This window comes from Ambystoma mexicanum, chromosome 8 (assembly GCF_040938575.1).
Source record: "Ambystoma mexicanum isolate Mex_15411 chromosome 8, UKY_AmexF1_1, whole genome shotgun sequence".
NCBI classification, from domain to species: domain Eukaryota; kingdom Metazoa; phylum Chordata; class Amphibia; order Caudata; family Ambystomatidae; genus Ambystoma; species Ambystoma mexicanum.
Genome location: NC_090929.1, coordinates 82,726,951 through 82,749,365, shown reverse-complemented (window position 1 = coordinate 82,749,365; position 22,415 = coordinate 82,726,951). Strand labels below are relative to the sequence as shown.

Here is a 22,415-nt window from a genome sequence, read left to right as displayed (position 1 = left end):
CATAATGCACCACGAGAGGCCCCAATGGAGGGGAGGAGGTACAACAGAGAAGATGGACATTATGGGCCTCATTACACGGTAGGCGGTAAGGGTTTACCGGTAACGGTAAACCCTTACGGCCTTACTACGAGGTCCCTTTGTGGGTTGGAGAATAAAGACCAACCCCCAAAAGGCACCAGGGAGCTAATTACGGTACCGCAATTTGCGGTGCCGTAATTAGCACCTTCCCCATTTCCATTATGCCCTATGGGGCAAAAATGGGAATGGGGAATTACCGCCCCATCAACCTTGGAATACGGCAGTAATTCCCCTTTCCACCAAGACGGTGCCGGTATTTTACTAGCACCTTGGTCCGCCGCCGTCCGTGTAATGAGGCCCTTTGTCTTCATCAGCTGAAGTGCTAACGTAATGTAAAGTGGTCTTTTGTAAGGTGAGACAAAGCATTGGGGTTCAAACAACAGCAAAACGTGTTTGGCAATGCTGGGTTTCCAATGAGCAGCCCCCACTCTACTCCAAATGTGTACCTTACGTTTAACTCCATTTTGGAAAGTTCTACCCGCCCAGGACTAGCAAGTGCCTAACTGGGATGGGTAACTGATTACCTTGAGTTTACATGAATATGGTTTGAGGGGTTGTAAAATAGGATTCAATTGATAATGTTGTGACCAAGTGGCTATGAGGCATTGGGCCTCATTCCGAGTAGGGCGGTAAGGGTTAACGGTCACCGGTAACGAGACCGGTGCCGTTAAACCCTTACCGCCCTACTACGAGTTCCCTTTGCGGGTCGCGCAAAGGGACTCCGGGGTCAATAACGGTACCATAATTTACAGTACCGTTATTGCCGCTTTCCCCCTTCCCATTGAGCCCTATGGGGGCTCAAATGGGAATGGGAAATGGCCCTGGTGAATGGGGAATTACCGGTCCCTCCGACCTCAGAATGGACCGGTAATTACTCCATTCACCAGGCCGGAGTTTGGACGAGTTTGGAGGCAGCCATGGCGCAAATAGCGGCGTGGTTACCTACGAACTCGGAATGAGGCCCATTGTCTAAATATGGGGCATCTCAGAGGCTTTTTGAACGCACCCTCATTACAGACTCTGGAGAATGCACTTCGTATTTAAAGAAATTGCTTGGTTTTCGTCCATCTGCCTCCAATGTTGCAGTGCATGCTGAGCTGGGCCGGGCCAGTGTGTTTTGGTGGATGACCGAACTTTGTAACTAGCACTTCATTGGCTACGCACCTGGAGCAATTCCAAGGCAGACCTGACTCAAGACATCATTAGAGCTATGATGTGCAAGTCTGCACCAAGTACTCTCCGCTTGGCTCCAGCACGTTAAGCAGCTTTTCAAGAATATGAACACCGTGAATTATTTCACCTCAATGCTGTACAAGAATGCTAACTGGACTAAATACTCATTTGAAGGTTCTTTAATTACTAGGCTGAGATTTAATTGTATGCTACTGCTAAATGGCAGGCTCAGCGGGTGAGAAAAACAGTTTGCAGCCTGTGAAGATTAAGATTTGTCTAGCTTATTCATATTTTACATCTAAAACATGGGATTTTAATTTTAAGATAATGGGCTGGCCACTGTTACCCTATCTTTAACATGCTTTTACAATTCAGACTCATTGTTTATCCCTCTGCACTTTATTCCGATCTTGATTGCACTTGCTTTTTATACTTCTTTTCTGATGTGTATGTACAATGATTTCTGTATGTGTTTTATGGAATGCTTAATTTCCAAATAAACTTAATATTATAATTTAAATAGCAATTCCTTTACATCAGCAAGCAATATTTAATAAGAATGATTTAACTAAAAGTATTTTTTCAAAAAGCAATCGTTTTCTAGCAATAAATTCAGTGTTCGAAGTGAGTTGATCTATTGATTGAAGCTCGCGAGCCTGTTCTGGGAAACTATGGCGGTGGCAAGTGAGAAGGCGGCAACAGGCACACGATTACCATCTTTTCAACATCTTTTTATTGATAGGACTACAGGATGTGCAAACGTCTGAAAGCACCAAATTAAAATAAAAAAATCCCTCCTTGTTCAAAACACTGTCTTGAACACCCCACCCAGAAAAATGACTATGCCAAGAGACAGATCGCTGAAATCAACTAGAAAGCACTCCCTCACCTCTCGGGGAGCATACGTTGGAATGGAAGGGAGGGAGGAGAGACAGTCAGCTTTCATGACAATGTCACTTGTGGTTTCTTGCTGCCACAGTGCTTAGTCACATCCCACAGCCCATGGATGCGACATTTCGAGATGCTGCAGACAATCATACTGGACTTTCCAGTGCACAACGAAAGCAGTGAAAGCCAATATAGGATCCAAGCAAGATCTATCCCTCCATCCTCTCCAGTTCCAAGGTTTTGCTGTCCCTTCATTGGCAACTGCGAAGTGTTTCCCTTATTCACAACAAAGACTCGCTGAGAACTTGAACCTGGCTGGCAGCTGCTCCTTTTTTCCCTGGCACAGATCAGGGAGAAAGCACAATTGAATTGTCCTCAAAGAAATCACTTTGAGACTGCGATTGAATAACGTGCCTGTGCCTCAGTTCTCTCTGTGCCCCCCCCCCCCCCACTTGCTCAGTCAAGATCCCCAATTTAAGGAAGGCCTTGACAAAAGATGGTTGTAAATCATCCTCTCAGGTAAAGGAAAACCCAAAAAGCAATTATTTGACTCTTGTCCTGTCCTCAAGACGCTCAATAAGGAAAATCCACTCCTACTTGGTTTTGCGCCACATATCATTGAAATCTCTCTCCCCTCCACCGGCTGCCCTCACCTCGACCCTCTGGAGTCTGCCGTCTGCTTCAGCAGAATCTGTCGCAGCCACTCACCCAGTAAGTTCCCGGGTTGGAATCCCCCATAGATAGTTTCGTCTCTAGACCACCAAGCTTTTTACTGAGTGCATCCATTGACCCCAGGAGGAGCCTTGCACCAGCCCAAGGCGAGGTTCAGATCCTCGCGACCCGCCATCTGAGAGGAGTGCCACAGCGGTTGTGTTACTGTTGATGTACAGTCTTAAAACGGCTGGCACATTTTTTCTTTTGGTGGGGGAGAGGGGGGGGGTCACCATTGTGACCCTCAGTTGTCAGGCATCAACACCTGGCAGTCACCATCCTCCGGGCTCGATGCCCACTTTCATTGTCTGTGAAAATTGGAGGGGGGATTGTCAAGCGGCCCCAACTCTTGCCAGTGTGTCTCTGCAATGTGGTTCTCTGGCACCCGGTTGCATATCCTTCGCTTCCCAGGAGTCAGGACTCTGCAACCACCCAGCAGTCCTGTGCAGCACAACACCCTTTAGCATCCACTGGTGCCACGCCGCCAGCTTCCTTCTGCTCTCACCAATGGGCACGAGTCGCCCATGGTCTCCATGCTTCTCTGAGGAAGCCCCATTGGCTCAATGTTGATGTCCCTTCCTTTTATCTATGGAATAGAGCGTGCGCCACCATCTTGAGATGCTAAGTGCGTTATGGGGAGTCAGAGGCTCTGGCCACAACAGCCCCAAATGTGTCCTCTGGATAACTGGTTGAACCACTGCACAACTCCCTTGCTGCCTTAAGCCTCCCCTGGAAAAACGACAGTCAAGCACGAGGCCTTGACGGAGCCAGCAGCCCTGGTAGTTGAGCTGCAGCAGAGTGATATGGAGGAAGCAGCCTCCATATTTGCTTAATTTGACCTTCCATTTTTTTCCACAGAATTCCAGGAGGCTGAAATGGCTACCGGACCCCAAGCCAGATCAGCCTTGCCGTTTGCTCCCTTGATGCGAATCCACCATGACAAAGTTCCAGCACAGGAGTCTTCTAACTAAAGCGAGGTTTAATGTTCTGCCATTGGCAGAACGAACATATAGATGGAAAGTGGGTGCAAACCCATGCTGTCTTTGTGGGTCGGCAGAGACCCTGGAGCATTTTATTCTTTTGTGCCCATTTCATTCAGATACTATAGAGAGGTGCTTATGGGGTATTTTAAGAGAAAGTGATGCGTGGCACTAGAGCCCCGCATTCCCTTTCTTATTTGGCAGGCTCAGAGGACCGGAGGGGGGGGGGGGGGGCTTTTGCCCTGGCCAGCTATCTGGTCAGGGCATGGCAAAGGAGAACTTATTTAAAGTTGTCAGTTCAGTCTAACATTACCACCTAACAGAGTTTACCCTGCTCTAAAACTGGCTGCAAACCTGCACTTCTAAACAGGTGGACCATGCATAGTTCGATACGCCTGTGAATGTGGAATATATCATTTGCTTGTAACTTTTGCTGTGGGCCATTAACCTGCACTTGCATGCACGTTCCTTGTGCTCACCCCAACCCCTTTGGTCTTGAAATTCATTTCCTACTTTGAATTCTGCTGCTGGGGAATGATTTCACTTTACGTACTTTCGATTCATAGATTGAGGAGTCATATTTAGATCCTTGTGGTAGTTTAACTGTGGTGATCTATTTATAGAAGACCAAAATGTGTGCAATGTTTTCCATCTGAGATCAATTTTATTCCATAAAGGCAATGGTAAACAAGCAAGAGAAATTTGTAAGATATGATACTTCTTAATGTATTTAATTATGCTTTGTTTTATTATTGTAATGGTAATCTATATAAATAAAAATGTAAATGTGTGTTCACAATCTTATATCTCAGAAAGCTCTTCACCAATTGCTTTGAAATTTTGACACAACGTTGCATTCAAATAGGCGCGCGTTTTTATATACCTACTATAAATAGATGTCACACCTGTGACAGGTAAAACATGTTTTTTGGGAAAAACAGCGCCATCTGTTGGACGTAAAAGCAACACACGCTATACTAAATATTTTACGATTCCATTTCAATGTTTCCGATTTAGAATGGCTCAAATATGTGCCGAGGAAGCACCAGAGCGACGTGCAGCCAGACTTGAGGATGCATGGTTGCGAGCACGCCGATCCCGCGCATCTCATTTAATGTATTAATTTGGATGGTGGGTGTAGCAACTGCCAAGAGCTATAATGCTCATGGCAGAGGGCTGAGGAACACTAACTGAGCTAAGTATCATTCCATGCTGTGTGTATCCTCCAGCAAGCAAGGTAGCACAATGCAAACTCTGACCCATGAAGAGGGATAAACAGGGGCACAAAACCCGGAATACAAGCAAGGAGGGAATGGAACTGCACTGTCTCCGCCACTGGCACCACTGAGAGGGGGAAAGACTATGTACCCAACTCCTGGATTATGGGAGGGAGGGAGGGGTTTGTTTTGCGCTCTTTTCTTTCTGTTCCATTTAACCAGACTGAGCCACAACAGCGCGTGGCCGGGGTGTGTATATGTATGTGTATATTCGGCATTACGTTTTGTGGTGTTGCACCGCCATCTACAGATCATTTCTAGAAAGTGCTCATCATTGCGCATCGAAGCTGAAACATTATAAACACCTGATTAATTTTGATCGCAAAATTTTTATAAAGGACAGGTACTTCACCCTCATGACATCAAATGGAATTTTGCTATATTATGAAGTTGACTTACTTGAATCCGTTGATTGGAATCAGGTTAGATGTTTAACAAAAAGACTATTTTCTTCTGTATTCTCTCCCTTCATTAATGCTTTAATCCCACAAATATATTTTTACAGAAATGCCACCAAAAAAAAAAAAAGCAGCATTTAATCCCACCTGAATCAATACAAAATATTGAAAGTTGAAACATGATCAACATTCTGAAGAAGGTAGATCTCAAGACCATGAAGCTGATTGAAAGCATTGCTTCCAGACAGAACAATGAAAGTGCTCAAAAACCTGAAGCAAGACTTATTTGTGCTGCTAAAAAACAATGCAATGAAACTGCTGGGGAAACTGAAACACTGCTTGGTGTTAAGAGAATTAGTGCTGTTGAATGACAAAGGAATGAAACTGCTGAAGAAACTGAAGTGAGATTTACAGATCCGAGATTTAAAAATCTGAGAATTGAAATCCCGGGCGAAGGAAGTAGTTTCGCTAGTATTGTATATGAACTGCTGCTTTGTATACTTTTATGGCATAAAATGCAGAAATAAAGTAAACACATCTTCAATTAAAAGTGTTTTTCAGTAACCTTGAAGGAAAGCCAAAAAATGTCAATAAAGAGCTACATAATATGGATAAAAATAGCTAGTGGTAGGGAGCCAGGACCAAGAGAGTCCGCAGGATCAGGGCAGAAGAAAAGAAGGTTGCCATTACCACGTATAAATGGTAGCTGTTAGGGCGTGGCTACATGGCCACGGAATAGGACGTCGTCCTGAGGTGCTCCTGCAGATCCTTTCCTGATCCTGATGTTTAAACTTGCCTTGAGGCAGCTGTGACGGGGAAATTAGACACTACAGAAGTATGAAGGTTTGTTGCATATAATGGTCGCAACTCTCGGGAAAATAGCAGCACCAGATGTGAAGTATGAGCTGTAGAAGTTTGCGGTATTGGATCGCTTGAACAAACAAGATGACGGCTGGTGGGGAACAAAGGAATTAGCCGAGGGACAGCTGCAACGAAGAAGGAAGAGCTGCCCCACAGCCAAACAAAGGCAGACCCTGACTGGCAAAAGAAGAAGGTTCAGACGGAGAGGAGAGACCACAACAGCCGTGCATGAGCCAGTCTGGCACGGTGGTCACTGCAGTAGCAGAGAGGAAAGCTAAATTACAGAATGCGCAGTGGCGAAGTTTCAACGGGAGGTACGCGAGACTAATGCGAGCGCACCGGAGAGGAGAACATAGTGTGTTACAAGAAAACACAGTGGAGGAGTTCCAAAAAGAGCTCGCAACTTCGCAGAGCCACCCAGAGTGGATACAATATTGCAAAATTACATTTATAGCCCCTAATTGCACTTACATCAATCGCAACTCAGCGAGCGGAAGGAATTGACGATATCAAAGCAATCTAGTGTGGCAGCCTTTGTCCAGAGAAAGCGTGCAGCCCGCGACGGAATCCCTCCGATTACGAAGTGAACATTGTTGCATGCAGAGCCAGTGCGAGGGATGCGTTAGCAATCAAGGGAAGGGTGAAGATCGTCCTTCCGAAAAGGGGAAACTGACATGATCATAGAAGTCCTGAAAGCTTGCACACAGCAGATGAAAGGCAGAGGCACAGCACAAGCAGGCTGGCAATGAAAACAAAATATTATTGAAACAAGGAATACACCAAACGCCTGCTGAGGAGCTCGGCCACCGAAGGGCTAACATAGGGTGTGGGCAAAGAATACAAAGCCGAATAAGGATACGTGATAAAGAGGATTAGGTGGAAATACGGAGGCCCGGCCCTAGTGAAAGTAGGAGCCATATAGGACAATTAAGACTTTGAGGCGCGTATGGAAGACAAGCAAGACGGCCCGGAATAGAACAAACTGCTTAAGAAGAGCAAGAGGGGCAGACAGATAGCACCTGAAGCAGACGAGCGAAGCCATGTCAAAATGACGCTCGAAAGACACCATGATCTAAGATAACCCGAACACTGTAACTAGGCCATTGAATTACAACTACCACAATACAGGCCCAGTAGAGCGGATGCTGGCAGGAGAGGAACAGCACAGGCCAAACGGATACCCCCGCTGAATAAGAGAACCGCACCAACCACATCAATGGAGGAATAGACATTCCAGTGGTTGAGAACTACTCTGGGTGCCCGATACACAGAGACTCTGGAGATGCAGAGCTAGCCCACAACAAGGGTGGTGTGAACCTGGAGGTGATTGCTGGGAACTATCACCCCTCCCCCCATAAGAAGGCCACATTAGGCCCGTTGGGAGCACACAGCAGCCACAGCTAAACACAGAGTGCCAATTGCATACAAGGTAAATCACAGGAGGGGAGTACCTGGCCGGGCAGTTCAGAGTGCACAGCGATTACAAAGTACAACGGAGTGGTGCCTAGGGGAGGTGTTAAGGCTAGTGTACTCGGGATAAGAATAACGACAGTGAACACACCAGTCTAATAGCACCCACTAGAAACCCCACAGACAAAATAAGAGCAAGGAACACAGAGTGGTGCCTTAAAGGGACAACAGTGCAAAGAAGAGACTTGGTAATCAATGCAATCACCAGGAAGCATTGAGAGCACGGTGTGCTAAACAAGTGCACCAACTAGGACCCTGCCCAATGCGGTATCATAGCAGAACAGATAGTGTATTACACCGCTTGTAACACAAGAGTGGGCAGTGGGGCCAGTAGAGACAACAATGGCATCGAAGCCCAACAAGATCAAAGAGAAGCAGTCATCATTAGACGCCAAGTCGGCGCAATCGATGGACGATGCGAGAACAAAGGGGCAGGAAGCAAAAGGGGAAGAGGCGCCCAGGCGAAGCGATCAGCAGATCCTAGAGGCGATAGCAGAGTTGAAGACATCACTGGAAAAATTAAACTTAAAATTGACACATCAGCATTGATGTGAATCTCTTGCGACAGGACGTCAGGGCGTTGACAGAAAGCACGGGTGTGTTGGAGAATGAAGTGAAGGCTAATACGAGCAGCTGCAAAAATAATGTATGCATTGTTGGGCTTCCGGAAGACAAAGAAGGCTCGAACACGACACATTTTATCGAAATGATGTTGCTGCAACACAGGAGCTGAGTCACTCACTCACTCACTCACTCAGGGGTTCACAGTTGAAAGCGCATAGGGCCCTGACAAGAAAACCGCCACCCGGAAAACTTAGAAATAAAACCGCAGCGTTTTCCAACACAATAATGTTGTATTTATGTTTGCGGTCGCTTCAAAAGCGACCGCAAACATAAATACAACGTTTTTAAAGCTGCGGTTTTATTTCTAAGTTTTCCGGGCTCCTCCAGCCGGGAAAACTTAGAAAAAAAAACGCAGCTAGTGCTTATTTTTTAAAAAAAAATAAATAGCACTTACCGAGATTCAGCTGCAGCTTTCCTGCTCTGGTCTCCGGTCCCCGTCCTCCGCCTACAGCACTAATGAAGGGAAAGCCACCCCGCGGTAGCTTTTGTTTACTACAGCTGGCTGGCTTTTCCTTCATTAGTGCCGCAAAAGCAAAAGCCAGCACAGGCGGGGGCGTCCATTTCACAAAATGGATGCGCCCATGTGCTTGCTTTTGTGAATTTTGAGCTTGAATAGCTCAAAATGTTACATAGGAAGTTTTAAAACGGAGAATGCTAGTATTTTGTTTTTATGTTGCCTATCTATTTTTTAAATAAACATTTTTACTAGACCATCCCTTTAATGAATCCTTGGAAAAGGGCAGACTGCCCGGATCCTTGCTGGAGTCATTGTTTCCCTTCTGAAACGGAATAAGCCACACACAGACTGCGGCTCGCATAGACCACTGTCATTATTGAATCAAGATGGGAAGATACTCATGGCAGTACTGGCGCTAAGGCTTAGACCGATCATAGCCAAACTTATACACTCGGACCAGACAGGATATGTCCCGTAAAGAAATACAGCGCAAAACTATATATTGGATCAGTGAAACGGGTTGACTCTGGCAAAATTTAGAACATATCACATTAAATTTAAATTGCTTTATTCCAAAAATATAACTTTAATTTTTTAGGTACTTTTTTTTAAAAAAAATTCAACAATTCATCAACTCATTCATTCCCTAATACAATCCCCATTCTAACATGTCTATCTAAAAAACACACACCAAATAGTGTCCTACACTCAGTACTTTAGCAGAGCATCAGTTGTTTGTTTGGTGGCATATTTAACAATGACCCAGTCCATAACATCAAGTGTCGTTATGTGGCTGATATGGTGTTTGACCAGATGTTATATTTGTAGAAAAAACGTCGACACGTGTTTCGGTCGGAGACCTTCTTCAGGACGTAGGGCAAGAGGACACTGCTCCGCCCTATTGTAAGCTTGTATGGGCCAGAATTCGATCTAAAAACAATAATACAAAAAGCCAGAATGTCAACCCTATTGCTTTTAGAAGGTGACACATTAATGTCACATTAATGTCAGAATTAAATGAAGACACTCGCCTTACTCACCCCCAAGTAACAATTCCTAGGATCGTGAGATAGGGCCAAAGGGATTAATCCTCCACTGGCCTCGGTATTTATATCGAGCCTGTGGAACCAACATACATGAAAAACAAAACCTTAGTACTTAATTCATAAGTCAAAATAAGACTTATAACTGTGCATGTATCAAGCTCGAAGTGATATGAAAGCCACTTACATGTATCTGATAGCACAGAGAGCAACTTGTGCGGAGCCTGCACGATTGTACGAGCAGGACATGCACTATATGTGCTGCAGTCGCTAGATCGTCACTGGACCCCTCAGTAACTGTAGCAAAATAAACATATACGGTTCGGGTTATCACCCATACCTCACAAGCTGTCACTTCATTCCCTAACGAAAATCCCCATTGTGCTGGACTCATCTATACCCTACATTGTACTCCAAGTGCCATTACCGTGACCATCTTAGCCTAATAGTAATACACTATTCCACACCACACGTGTACATACAGCATGATTTCCGTGTTGTTTTAATTGCGTATGCCTTAACCGTGCTCCCGTATTCTCGATCGTGCCTGTTATATGTTCGTATCTTACCTGGGTCCAATAGATTGACAACCAAAAGGAAGAGAAACATTAATCCGGACGGCGTTCAATTCGCGCGTACCCGCCAACTCTGTCAAAAGCGAAAGACACAAACAGAGGACAATCCACATATCCTCATTCAGAGACACAAACAAGGGACTACATGCCGACGAACCACTGTCTGGCCCCTCCACAAGTTGAAAACGAACACAAGTGAAGGAAAGTGACACTGCCGAAATATGTATCTTATTTATAAGTAATAAATAATAAAGAATAAAGAATAAATACTAGGAGGATCAGGAACTATAGCGCAGGTCTACCCCTTTATTTTTTCTTTCCGTAAAGAAATACTACCATTAATTTGCGTAGATTGCATCACGTGATAAGATGGACCCAAGGAGAGATAACAATGCGTGGTCGCAGCATTGGATGCAGTTAAGGCGTTTGATTCGGTTAGATGGCCATGGCTACTGTCGGTGTTAGAAAGATTTGGTATGGGACCGACATATATTAAGTGGGTGTGGCTGCTGTACAATGAACCAGTGGCTATGGTCAAGACGGGCGCAGTTATGTCAGAACAATGGCAGCTAAGTAAGGGTACAAGACAGGGGTGCCTGTGGTCTCTGATGCCTTTATCTTGGCGTTAGAGCCACTGGCGGTTTATCTGAGGTACGAGTATGGTGAGGCAGGAATAGACACGCTGTGGGGGGGAGGGCATCTCATCTCATTGTACGCAGATGATATGCTTCTTTACTTGCAACATCCTGAGACGAATCTGCAATATGTTCTAGACGTGATGGAGCGATACACTGCTTTGTCAGGCATAACTATTAATCCACAGAAGGCAAGCCTGTTTCCACTAGCGGGATATATCGGAAAGACAGAGCGCATGCTGCCGGTGCTGCCAATTAAATGGGAATAGAGCACATTCCGCTATTTCGGGGTGGACATTTAGCATGACTTTCAGACAGAACATACACGGAACACAGTGAAGGCAATGAACAGAATTGAAAACTCCATGTCCTTTTGGGCTACATTACCACTGTCCATGATGGGATGGGCGGCACTGCTGGAGATGGTGGTGCTCCAGAGACTCCTATATTTCTTTTACAAATAACCCCATTTGCAATACCGAGGTCGTTCTTCAATAAACTACATAGCATATGCAGAAACTTCCTATGGCATAACTCAAGGTGCAGAGTGGCCCTTTGGAAGCTTCAAAACTCTTATGAACTAGGGGGGATAAAACAACCAAACTTGGAAGTGTATTTCGTGGCTAGCCAGTTGCAATTTGTAGTTAAATGGCTATCGGACGAACAAACACATGAGTCGAGACTGTTACAAAGAACAAGAACCCAGTTCTTTCTGAACGAAGTCATATGGATAACCGACTCTCTTTTAACCTGAGCGCCCAGGCTGATGAGTTTGGGGTGTGCAATGTGGTGCAGAGCCGGCCAACTGATGGGGAACACTACACCATATTCCCCAAAGATCCCACTAGTGGCGTTCGAAGGGATGAGTGACTAACTGCGGCTGAATGTGCGGAAATACTGGGAACCTAAAGGGGTGGCTACGATGGGAGATCTGATGGAGGGTGGTTCGCCTTAAGGGTTTGAGGTATTGATGAGGGAAACCGGGGTGCACACAGGACAGCACCTCACATATTCCTGCTTACAGAGGAATGTAAGGAACAGCTGGCCGGAGACTGAAGTGCCATTACAGCCGGATGAGAAGATTGAGACATTTTATGATGTATTAGAAGGTGGGCACGAAGTCTCACGGATATATGAGCTGTTAATGTCCAAGGTGGTGAAGGAGTTGGGACAGACGAGACAACAATGGGAGGCGGACCTGAAAGTACCAAAGTCAGATGCGGTGTGGGATAGAGCTATGGTGTACCACAAAAAGATGTCCAGGAACACAAGGCTCCAACAGATACAATTATATATAACCCATAGAGCATATCTGACTCCGAATAGAATAGCAATATTTGGCCAAACAGCAATACAATCGTGTCTGAAGGGCGGGTATGTTGAGGCAGACCTGGTCCATATATTCTGGGCCTGCATGGAATGTTCTGAGCCTGCATGGAGATTAGTAGATTCTGGGAGGAGGTGGCTCAAACGCTAGCAAAGGTAAATATTAACTTGGAAATCGGATCCCCCCTGGCTTGTTTACTGAGGTACTTTACAAGGCCCAATAGAGCTTAACATGTGAGTAAATTGAAGGATTTGGCATACATATTAGCGAAATGCAGAATAGCAATGGGATGGAAAGCGCAGACAAGGACTCTGGTGCAGGTATGGTGGAAGGACTTGCTGAAATGGGCAAATGCTGAAACGGTGGTGTGGCAAGAAGCAGTAAGCAGAAACTCGGACCAAGAGCGGGAGGGGCTGGAGGCCTGAAGACAGTTGATTGCGGAGCTGGCCACGTCTACATGAGACAAAATGGAATCGGAACACAGTCCCGCACAAGATGGGGCAGTTACCAGAGTGGTGGAGGGGGGAGTAAGCAAGAGATGTAGAATTGTGTGATGCAAAGTAGGCTGGGGTGGGGGGGGATTTGGAGGGTAGAGGGGGGGAAAAACAAAAGTGTACTGTGATATACTGTAATTCGTAATGCAATGACTCAGTTATTGTGGTGCAAAACAAAATAAAAATGGTTTAAAAATAAATAAAAAATGAATGATAGCCCTGCTCATTTCTCTGCTCGGCTATCACGGTGTGGAATGCACTCCCACCTTCCCACCTCACCATTTAATGTACAATAGTAACATTCCTTTTCTCTGACACAAGCACTGAAGTGAGAAATATACATTACAGTTGGAAAATATGTTTAGCCCCTCTGCTCTGTTAGTGATGGAACTACTCACCTGTCGTCTCTTTGGGGCAGTTGGTCTCTCTATGTCCATGCTGACGCCTTTCTCACTGCTCGCGTCACTGTCACTTTCCTCCATGGCGCGGGCTTCCTCTCTCACCACTGAGGGGTCTTTATCCTTCAGTGCAGGACCTTTCCCTTTTTCAATGAACACCTCAGCTAGAAACAAACATGTTAGGTTACTTGGCATTCTGGTGATCAGCCATCTAGCAGAAAATTGCCAACTGCTTTGTATTCTTTTGGCGGGGGGAGGGGTCTGGCTTGGATCAAGTTTCCCTATATTAGGAAAGCTAGTCTTCTTCAACTGATTGTGGAATTCATAAATGAAGTGAACAACAAAACAATTGCAAATTGGAATCCCTAAGTGAAGGTGTGTGGCCAACAAATGGTTTGGCTAGGAAGAGAGTCTCACCAGTGCTTGCATTTGACAAACATCCGCGTCCCTAAAAATATCAGTTATTTGCAGGAGTCTAAAAAGCGTAACCAACTCTGTTCTCTCCCTATGGTTTCATTCATTTTCCAGCACTTTTGAACATAAGGGTTGTGTGTATTGTTTGGAGCAATGGACTAATACAGTAATTAATGCAATATAGAAAAGGCTGGTTATCTGTCATCACTGGGAAACCAATGGCACCAGTCCAGATCATCAAAATGCCAGTTAACCGAATGTCAGTAGTCCAAGCCAGATAACAAAGCAAACAGACCAGATAACCCAGCTTCCTTGCCTGTTTGCTCTGTTATCCGACGCTGAAACTCTGCTAAACTTCACTTTCTTAACCGGAACAGTTATTGTTACCGGAAATGCAGGTGCTAGTTAACAGAGTTCCGGTTAATGGGGTGCTGGATAACATAGCTTTTACTCGGGTTGTAAATTGCACCAGAGACAAAGGGTTTAAAGCCAATTTAGAAATGTAGGTGCTAGGAGCTTATTGCAAAGTAATTCATCCAGTGACAAATGCTCTTAAATGTATCCACAAATTTGTGGTCGAACAACAAGAATGGTACAACTGACCCACACTGAATTGAGAGCATCTCATTAACTCCCAACCTCGACTTTTCCTTCAGCCTGAAGAGACAGTGCTAAACTGAAGTATTGTACAAAAAAAGAAGAAACACCTTGCAGCTTATTTAGACCTCACCATTGAGGGCCTTCTTTTGGGTGTTCATGCTCACCTGGATAGAGGTCGCTGAGGCTGTCGTCAGAATCCTCCCCTTCCTCACTGGAGCCAGGTTCCCAAATGTCCCCCTTTTTGCTGTGTACCCGTTCTCCGATGAATGGCTCTTCCTGGGGCACCTGCCTCCTCTTCTTCTGGAGCAGGCAGAGTGGCACATACTCCACTCCCTCTGCCTGGCATTCCTCGTCTAGAGTAAGAAGCAGAAGCACAGTCATGTGCCTACCAGGTCTTGGTCGGTCGGGGGGGTGGGGAGGACGGACAGACAGACAGACAGACAGACAGACAGACACACCTTTTCCACATAGCTATGGAAATCATCTTCTAGATACTCAGTGAGTGGCTTGGTGTGACAGCCCCACTTGCTGCGTGCCCCCAACTATGCTTTGCAGAATGTCCAACAACGCATATTAAGCGCCCTCCTGCTGTACACACACATTTGGTTTCATTGATCTTGGTTCTTGCGAGTGTTGGTCCCTGAATGTCAGAATGTATGCGTGAAGGTTCTAACTCAGGCAGTTGATGATCCCTCTGCCTGGATGATGGGCTGCCAGTGTTATTGTCCTACTAGTAACATATATGTAACTTGAGTAACTGCTTGTAAAGTATCTTGAAGAGCTGGTAATAAACCTCACAAGTTAACCTAAGAAGGCTGAAGGCTGCTTCCTTACATTGGCGACGAGCTGGGTCTTTCAAAGAAGGATCTACGCGTGGAAAAGCTGGTAAACCTGCTGCAATGGGTGGAGGAAGAAGGAGAAGGACAAACCGGCCCCCAAAACAAGTAAGGCCCATCACCCAGGGTGGTAAAAAGGGGGAGGAAGAGCGCCCCTAATTGGAGGGATAGGCTATCCACATCTGGAAGGAGTGCTGTGCCTAGGGGCCTAGAGTGTGAAGTGCCCTATAAGCTGGAGGAGGGAAGAATCAGAAACTGAGATTCTATGGACAGCAAGGAAGGCAAAGCTGTCCTAGGTGAGATGCAGAAGCTGTGAGCCTAACTAGGACGCAGCTGAGGAAAACGTACTATTGTGCTGTAGCTGAATGGGACATATCTCATGAATAAGTCTTTAGCACCAATAAGGAGTGGTGTGCAGCGCGGACTGAAAGCTCTTTTATACAATCTCTGCTTATGTGTAGCGCTAGTAGGAGCTGGTGGTGCTGCCATTTGTGGATGCGTAGCACGGCACCAGTGACGTTTGGGGGAAACGGGAGTCCGTGAAAGCCTGAGGTCGGCATGTCAATGGTGACTTCACTGGGCACTCAAGGGTGGTGGTGAAGGTGTGGAATGCCCACCGAATTCAAGAACTTTTCGCCTGCTGTGATCGTTTGGCATAAGGGGCTACGCTGCTTCAACAAGAGGCATTGGAACGAAGGAACCACAAGGCGTGTGGAAGCATGATCAGAAAGTAGTGAATGCTTCATCTAGGAGAAATACGTCACTTGCTGAGTGAATGCGCTGTGTCAGTGCACATCTCTTGTGACGTGGGAGCAGCGTACGGCACTGATATGGCTGGTATGGTGTTGCCTGCGCAAGCTAATGGGACGTGGACATGATGATGGAGCTGACAGACGTGCTTAATGTCGGAAATAAGACTTGCAGAATGAGATTCTTTTCGGAATGACGGACAACAGAGTTCATGGGTACTGGAGTGCTACGTCAGTCTGCTAAAGAGCCTCATGCTTCCAGCTCTTCCTCTGGTCCTTCTGCAGCCACCTCTCCTCCCTCATTCTCTGCCTTTCCCCTGTTCTCCGCTGACAAGGTTTCTAGACAAGTACGATCTATGAAAGCCTCGTCAAAACAGGTTCACCCCGGTTCCTCCAAAACCATCAAGGACCACATTGACACCCTGGTTCCCGCCCTGGCTGACTTCTGCAACCACTCCTTCGCCACTGGAGTCTTCCCATCCCCCCTGAAGCACTCCCATGTGCACCCTCTTCTTAACAAACCCTCTGCCGATCCCTCCTGCCTGGCTATCGCCCAATCTCCATCAGCTTAATCAACAAACTGAATCTGTTGGTTGTCTTCATGACCATCAGTCTGGCTTCAGAGCTGCCAGAAGAACGGAAACTGCTCTCCTGAACATCAGTGAAGATCTGCTCTCCAACCTGGACTCTAAAGACCCCCTGTGTCCTCATCTTGCTTGATCTCTCTTCTGCATTTGACACTGTCAACCTGCTTAACTGTCTCCAGGATAACCTAGGTATCACTGGTCATGCCCTGGCGTGGCTGACTTCCTTCCTCTCTGACCAACCCTCTCAGGTCCAACTTGGGTCCTTCCTCTCTGCTATCTTTTCCTCTAACTTTGGTGTCCCCCAGTGGTCTAAAATCTCTCCCTGGCTATTCAACCAATACCTGGCCCTCTTTGCTCACCGCATTGCTGCTCTCTGCCCCAACTTTCAGTGCTATGCGGATGACACTCAGCTCATTTTCAGGCTACCTTCGGCCACCTCTTCTCCGTCCCTCATCTCAGACTGTCTTTCTGCTATCCAGGAGTGGTGTGCCGCCAATGACCTCGGCCTTAATGCCAGTAAGACTGAGATTCTCCTCATCGGCACAACTACTCTCTCCTTTCATGTAGCTCTGGCTGGCCTCTCTTGGTCCTCTTCCTGCTCCCACCTGCAAGGCTAAAAACCTCAGTGTCATCTTTGACTCCACACTCTCTTTCTCTCCTCACATCTGAGACGTCTCTAAGAAGTCACACTACCAGCTGCACCTTCTCAGAGGTATTCTTCCCTTCCTCTCCTTCCCCCAGAAGCTCACTGTCTCCAGAGGTCTCGTTCTCTCTAGGCTGGACTATTGCCAACAGCCTCTTTCTAAATCTTCCTGCTTCTACTCTCCGCCCTCTGCAACTCATCCAGAACAGGACTGCGAGACTCGTCCTTGGCCTCAAGCCCAGGGATCGTATCTCTCTAGGACTGAAATCTCTGCACTGGCTCCCAGTGGCTGCAAGGATCAAGTTCAAAACCCTCTGCATCGTCCACAAGGCCTTCTGGGGCCTCAATAGCTTCAACTCTTGCTTCCTAAATATCTTCCCTCTCGAGCTCTTCGCTAATCTGCCTCAACTCCCTCAGGGTCAGTCGCTTCTCCAAGCAACAAGCTGATGGCAGATCTCTCTCTTCAGCTGGGGCCTCCCTCTGGAACAGCCGCCCTGCCTCCCTGACACTTGAGGAGAACCATCTTCGGTTCCGGAAACACCTTAAAACCTTCCTTTTTGCTTCTGCTTTCTCTCCCCCCTCTCCTCTGCTGAAGTCCTGGCTGATGCCGATACTGCACTGGTTACCCGGCCACCCATTTGATCTCGGGCCCAAGCCCTGCCCGTTGCATGCCTGCACTGCCTCCCCGGCAACCCCTGCACCTGGGGACTGTTTTCTGTATCCCTACAGTCTCCCCACCAGCACTTATGTCTGCACTCACCCTGCACTTTCCACCGACTGGCCGCTCTTTTATTTAGCCTGTTATCTTATTATCCCATGTACTGCACTTTCCCCTCCGCCCACCCCGCCCAGACTTTCCTTTTCCCCCTTCCCTTGCACGATCTGAATGACACCTGACCTAGTAAGATCGGTGTCTGTCTTCCCTCTATTCCCCCTCCCTTGCCTCGTCGCACCTTGAAACACTTGTGTATAGGCGCGTTATAAATGCCATATCATATCATGTCGGACGGCAGGAAAGGAGAGGCGCAGCGCGTATGCTACAGGGACACTATGCGCTCTGATGCTGTGGTTGGGTGTTCATCTGCACCAGTGAACTGTGCATATTTATGCAACATATTCTGTTAAGGGATGAGTTCTGCAATATGAGTAGCAGTATGTTTTAATTGTCGAGCAAGATGTGAATGCTAGATGAAGATGTGGGTACGTGTATGCACCTGCTGGTGTGGGACTGTATGGGTATTTTTGGTGTTTGAAGCTGAATGAAACAATCAGTTCTAATTTATTTGAGGAATTTGCAGCTTTTAGGTCGTGCCAACGTGACATGGACTTTTAGTAGTAAACTAATGTCTGGTATGGTATGGTGCAAAAGAGGGATATGAGGTATTATAACATATGCATGTAGATGTAACAATTTTGAGGCTTTGCAGGGTAAGTTGCAAGGATGCAACATGGACGCAGTGGTCTAGAAATTAAAAGGTTGGAATGGGGCTCATGACTAATGTCGTAGAGTGGGGATCGACAATGGTAAATGTATAATATATTGCAACATGAGCTGTATGGCAAAGGGTCAGTGATGTATTTTGTAAAGTATGGATTCCCCATTGTGACGTGGGTGATAGGTCAAACTGGAGGCGCTACCCCAGTTCTTTATATAGTAAGGGTGTGGATGAGTATTCCACAAGGTAGTCTAGGAGGTAGCACCTCCAATATTGCTTGGTAAGCTTGGAGGAAGTGTGTGCTGGGTGTAGAAGTGTGGTTGCGCTGATGGTATGTGAGTGCCAGGTCAGCATGTATAGCATCTGTTGGTGTGTGCCGTACTTATTAGTGTGGCTTCACTGATGGTGCTTTATTTACCAGGTCAGTGTAGGTAGTGTTGTGGTAACAGGGAGGTAGCGACCCCTGTCAGAGTATGGGCGTGATGGTGGTCGAAGTCACGCAGGGTCAAACGTCGTATGCCTGCCATTGGTGGTAGTGCCACCAGTAAGTATGCGGGTGTGACTGCGGTATGGACACGCAGGGTCATATGTTCTGGGTGGTAGCGCCCCAGTTAAAGTCAGGGTGTGACTGTGGTAGAAGTCATGCAGGGTTAAACAGAGTATGTGTGCTGGGTGGTAGCACCTCCAATTATGGTGTGGGCGTGACTGTGGTTGAAGTCAATCAGGGTCATACATGTGCTTAGTTTTTGTTTTTAGTGATTTTGCACCACGTCTATTTTGTTTCTTGCACACAGGCAGCTGCCATTAGCTGTACTGTGTGAGCCATTACGACTCCTTCCATCATTATCAGGGTGCAGAGATGTTCAATGTTATTGGTTGATGGCCTTGATGTGCCTGGCCTGCGCATTGGGTGTTTTGTGTGTGGAAGAGTGGAAGTGCACAGGTTTTGGTGCACGCCGTGGTGATCGGAGTCAGTGTGAATGGTTGCTGCGTGTGTGAGGGGAGATGTGTTGTGACGCGTATCGTTGTGTAAATGTAAAGGGGGGAGATGTGTTGTGCATGGCTTGCTTAGGCAAGAAGAACAAGTTACTCTCTTACCTGGTAACGTTCTTTCGATGGGATGGTCCGACGAAGTATTGCATATCTATGACAGTAATCACCACAGCTGTGCTGCTTCGGAAGATTTTCGGCGTCTGTGTCCTGTGTCGTTGAGCCGTCCCGAGGACCTCCTCCGACGGCCGACGTCACTGGATGTTATAAGTAGGACGCACGACGCCCGTAGCCTCAGTTGTAGTTTTTTCCCAGAACGTGTGCCACCAGTCTTCTGCCAGTCTGACACACAAAGCCTTGCGGAAACATAAGCTGCAATCGCATAAGAAATTCTGTAGCGGGGAAGGTAGGGAGGGAGCGATATGGAATACGTCGTCGGACCATCCCATTGAAAGAACGTTACCAGGTAAGAGAGTAACTTGTTCTTTGAGGGGATTTGGTCCTCCGACGTATTCCATATCTATGACAGACTCCCAAAGCAGTACCAATGCAAGGTGGTGGTAAATGAATTCAGAAAACTGAAATATAGCATGCCTAATCAAATTGCGGAGTAAAGGACCGCCTTGCCAAAGGCCAGAACCTGCCCCGGGATGGAATCGAGGGAATAGTGACATACAAAAGTATGTACCGAAAACCCAGGTGGCTGCATCACAGATGTTGCGAATAGGAACACCCCTCTGCAGGGCAGTAGTGCAGCCATATGCCTGGTAGAATGGGCCCGTAAGCCGACCGGTGGGTCCTTACTCGCCAAGCAGTAACACTCAGAGATAGCCAAAATAAAACAGCGAGACAGAGTCCGTTTCGTCACAGCCTGTCCCATACGCTTTCCAGCGTAACCAACAAAGAGCTGATCGTCCACTCTGACCCGGGACATGCGTGAAATATAAAAGCTTAACGCTCTCCTAGGATCAAGCCTATGGAGCCTCTCCTCTTCCTTACCAGGATGTGGAGGAGGTTTAAACGCCGGAAGAACAACCTTCTGGCCTAAATGAAATTTACACCATCTCCGGAAGAAAAGAAGGACGAACTCTAAGGACGAACTCTCCTGTCCTTATGAAACACAGTGAAAGGTGGCTTAACTGAAAGTGCCTGTAACTCACTCACTCTGCGAGCGGAAGTGACCGCAACTAAAAATACAGTTTTCAGAGTTAACAGTCTCAAAGGGCATGAATGCAAAGGCTCAAACGGAGCACCCATCAGAAACTTGAGAACAAGGTTCAAATCCCAACCGGGTACCTGGAAAGGTGACGGAGGGAACACATTAGTGAGCCCTTTCAGAAACTGAGAAATTAAAGGAATTTTAAAATAGGAACACGTCAGACGAGCGCTTAAATATGGACAGCGCCACCAGGCAACCTTTAATGGTACCCACTTGAAAGCCCCTGTGGGCCAAAGAAAGCAAAAAAGACAGAACCATGGGAATTTCACATGCAAAAGGATCCACATTCTTAACCCTGCACCAGTCGCAGAACTTTCTCCAACGGCAACGGTACAGGGACTTTGTTGCGGGCCTTCTGGCCGAAAGCAACACCTCCATCACATCCTCAGGGAGGTAGCAATCCTTATACCTCAACCTTTCAGAAACCAAGCGTGAAGGTTGAGGGACCCGACCTCTGGATGGAGAACCTGACCCCCCCTCCCGTGAGAGCAGATCGTCTCGGTAGGGAAGACGACGTGGAGGGCAGATGGACAAGTCGAGAAGGTCCGGGTACCACGTCCTCCGGGCCCACGCCGGAGCAATGAGAATATCCGAGAACTGAACCTCCGTAACCTCTGCAGTACTTGTGGGGTTACGGGGACTGGAGGAAACGCGTACAGCAGTGAGAATGACCACTCCACCACAAACGCGTCTCCTAAGGCTCAGTTTGGAGGAAATTCCCGCGAGCAGAACCTCTCACACTTCCGGTTGACACCGGAGGCGATGAGATCCACTTGAGGGGTCCCCCAAAGGGCGAAGATCTCCAGGAGAATCTCCTGAGCCAACTCCCACTCGTGAGAGATCGCGCTCTGCCTGCTCAGAGCGTCCGCCATCTTGTTTTTGTCTCCTGCCAGATGAACTGCGAGATCGAAACTTCCTGCTGGATTGCCCAGAACCAGAGCTGCATCGCCTCCCTGCACAGAGGAAGTGACCCTGCGCCCCCCCCACCCCTCATTTTGTTGAGGTAGTGCATGGCCACCATGTTGTCGGTCAGGATCAGGACATTCTTTCCTCGCACAGTCGGCAAGTCGGCAGAAAAGCCTTCAGGGCTAGCCTGACAGCCCTCATCTCCAACAGATTGATATGGAGTCTGGACTCCGACGGAGACCAACGACCGCTGACTGTCAACTTGTTGGCATGAGCTCCCCATCCCGTGAGGGATACGTCCGTCACGATCGTCACCTCCGGCCAGGGCAGCCAAAATGGAGCCCCCCTCATCAGATTGCCTTCGTCGGCCCACCACAGAAGGTCCTGGGTGACCGAAGACAGCACCTGAACAGGGTCCGACATCCTGTCGGAGGACTGAGACCACTGGAGCTTGAGTGCCCAATGCAAAGATCTCATCCGCAACCTGGCCCCCGGCACGAGAAGAATGCAGGATGCCATGAGGCCGAGCAGTCTCAAGAACTCGAACGCTGGGAGAATCTGGGCAAGTTGAAACTTGTGCACCATCTGCTGAATGTGATGAGCCCTCACCTGGGAAGGAAAACACTGCCCCAGGAACATGTCGAGC

The 22,415-nt window shown here is 47.3% G+C and overlaps 1 protein-coding gene and 1 long non-coding RNA gene across 2 annotated transcripts in view; both read right to left on the bottom strand.

Moving 5' to 3' along the window:
* SURF2 (surfeit 2) overlaps positions 1-22,415 on the bottom strand; it is a 70,066-nt gene that overhangs the window by 22,088 nt on the left and 25,563 nt on the right. Inside the window, exons 4-5 of the mRNA XM_069609347.1 lie at positions 14,568-14,756; positions 13,390-13,553 (exon numbers count right to left, since the gene is read on the bottom strand). Of these exons, the coding sequence (XP_069465448.1) occupies positions 13,390-13,553; positions 14,568-14,756 (353 nt within the window). The remainder of the gene's footprint in view (positions 1-13,389; positions 13,554-14,567; positions 14,757-22,415) is intronic.
* Positions 9,376-10,610, bottom strand: LOC138473532 (uncharacterized). The gene is made up of 3 exons (XR_011268768.1): positions 10,148-10,610; positions 9,958-10,036; positions 9,376-9,847 (listed from the first exon to the last, which is right to left on the bottom strand). It is a non-coding gene; the product is annotated as an uncharacterized lncRNA (long non-coding RNA).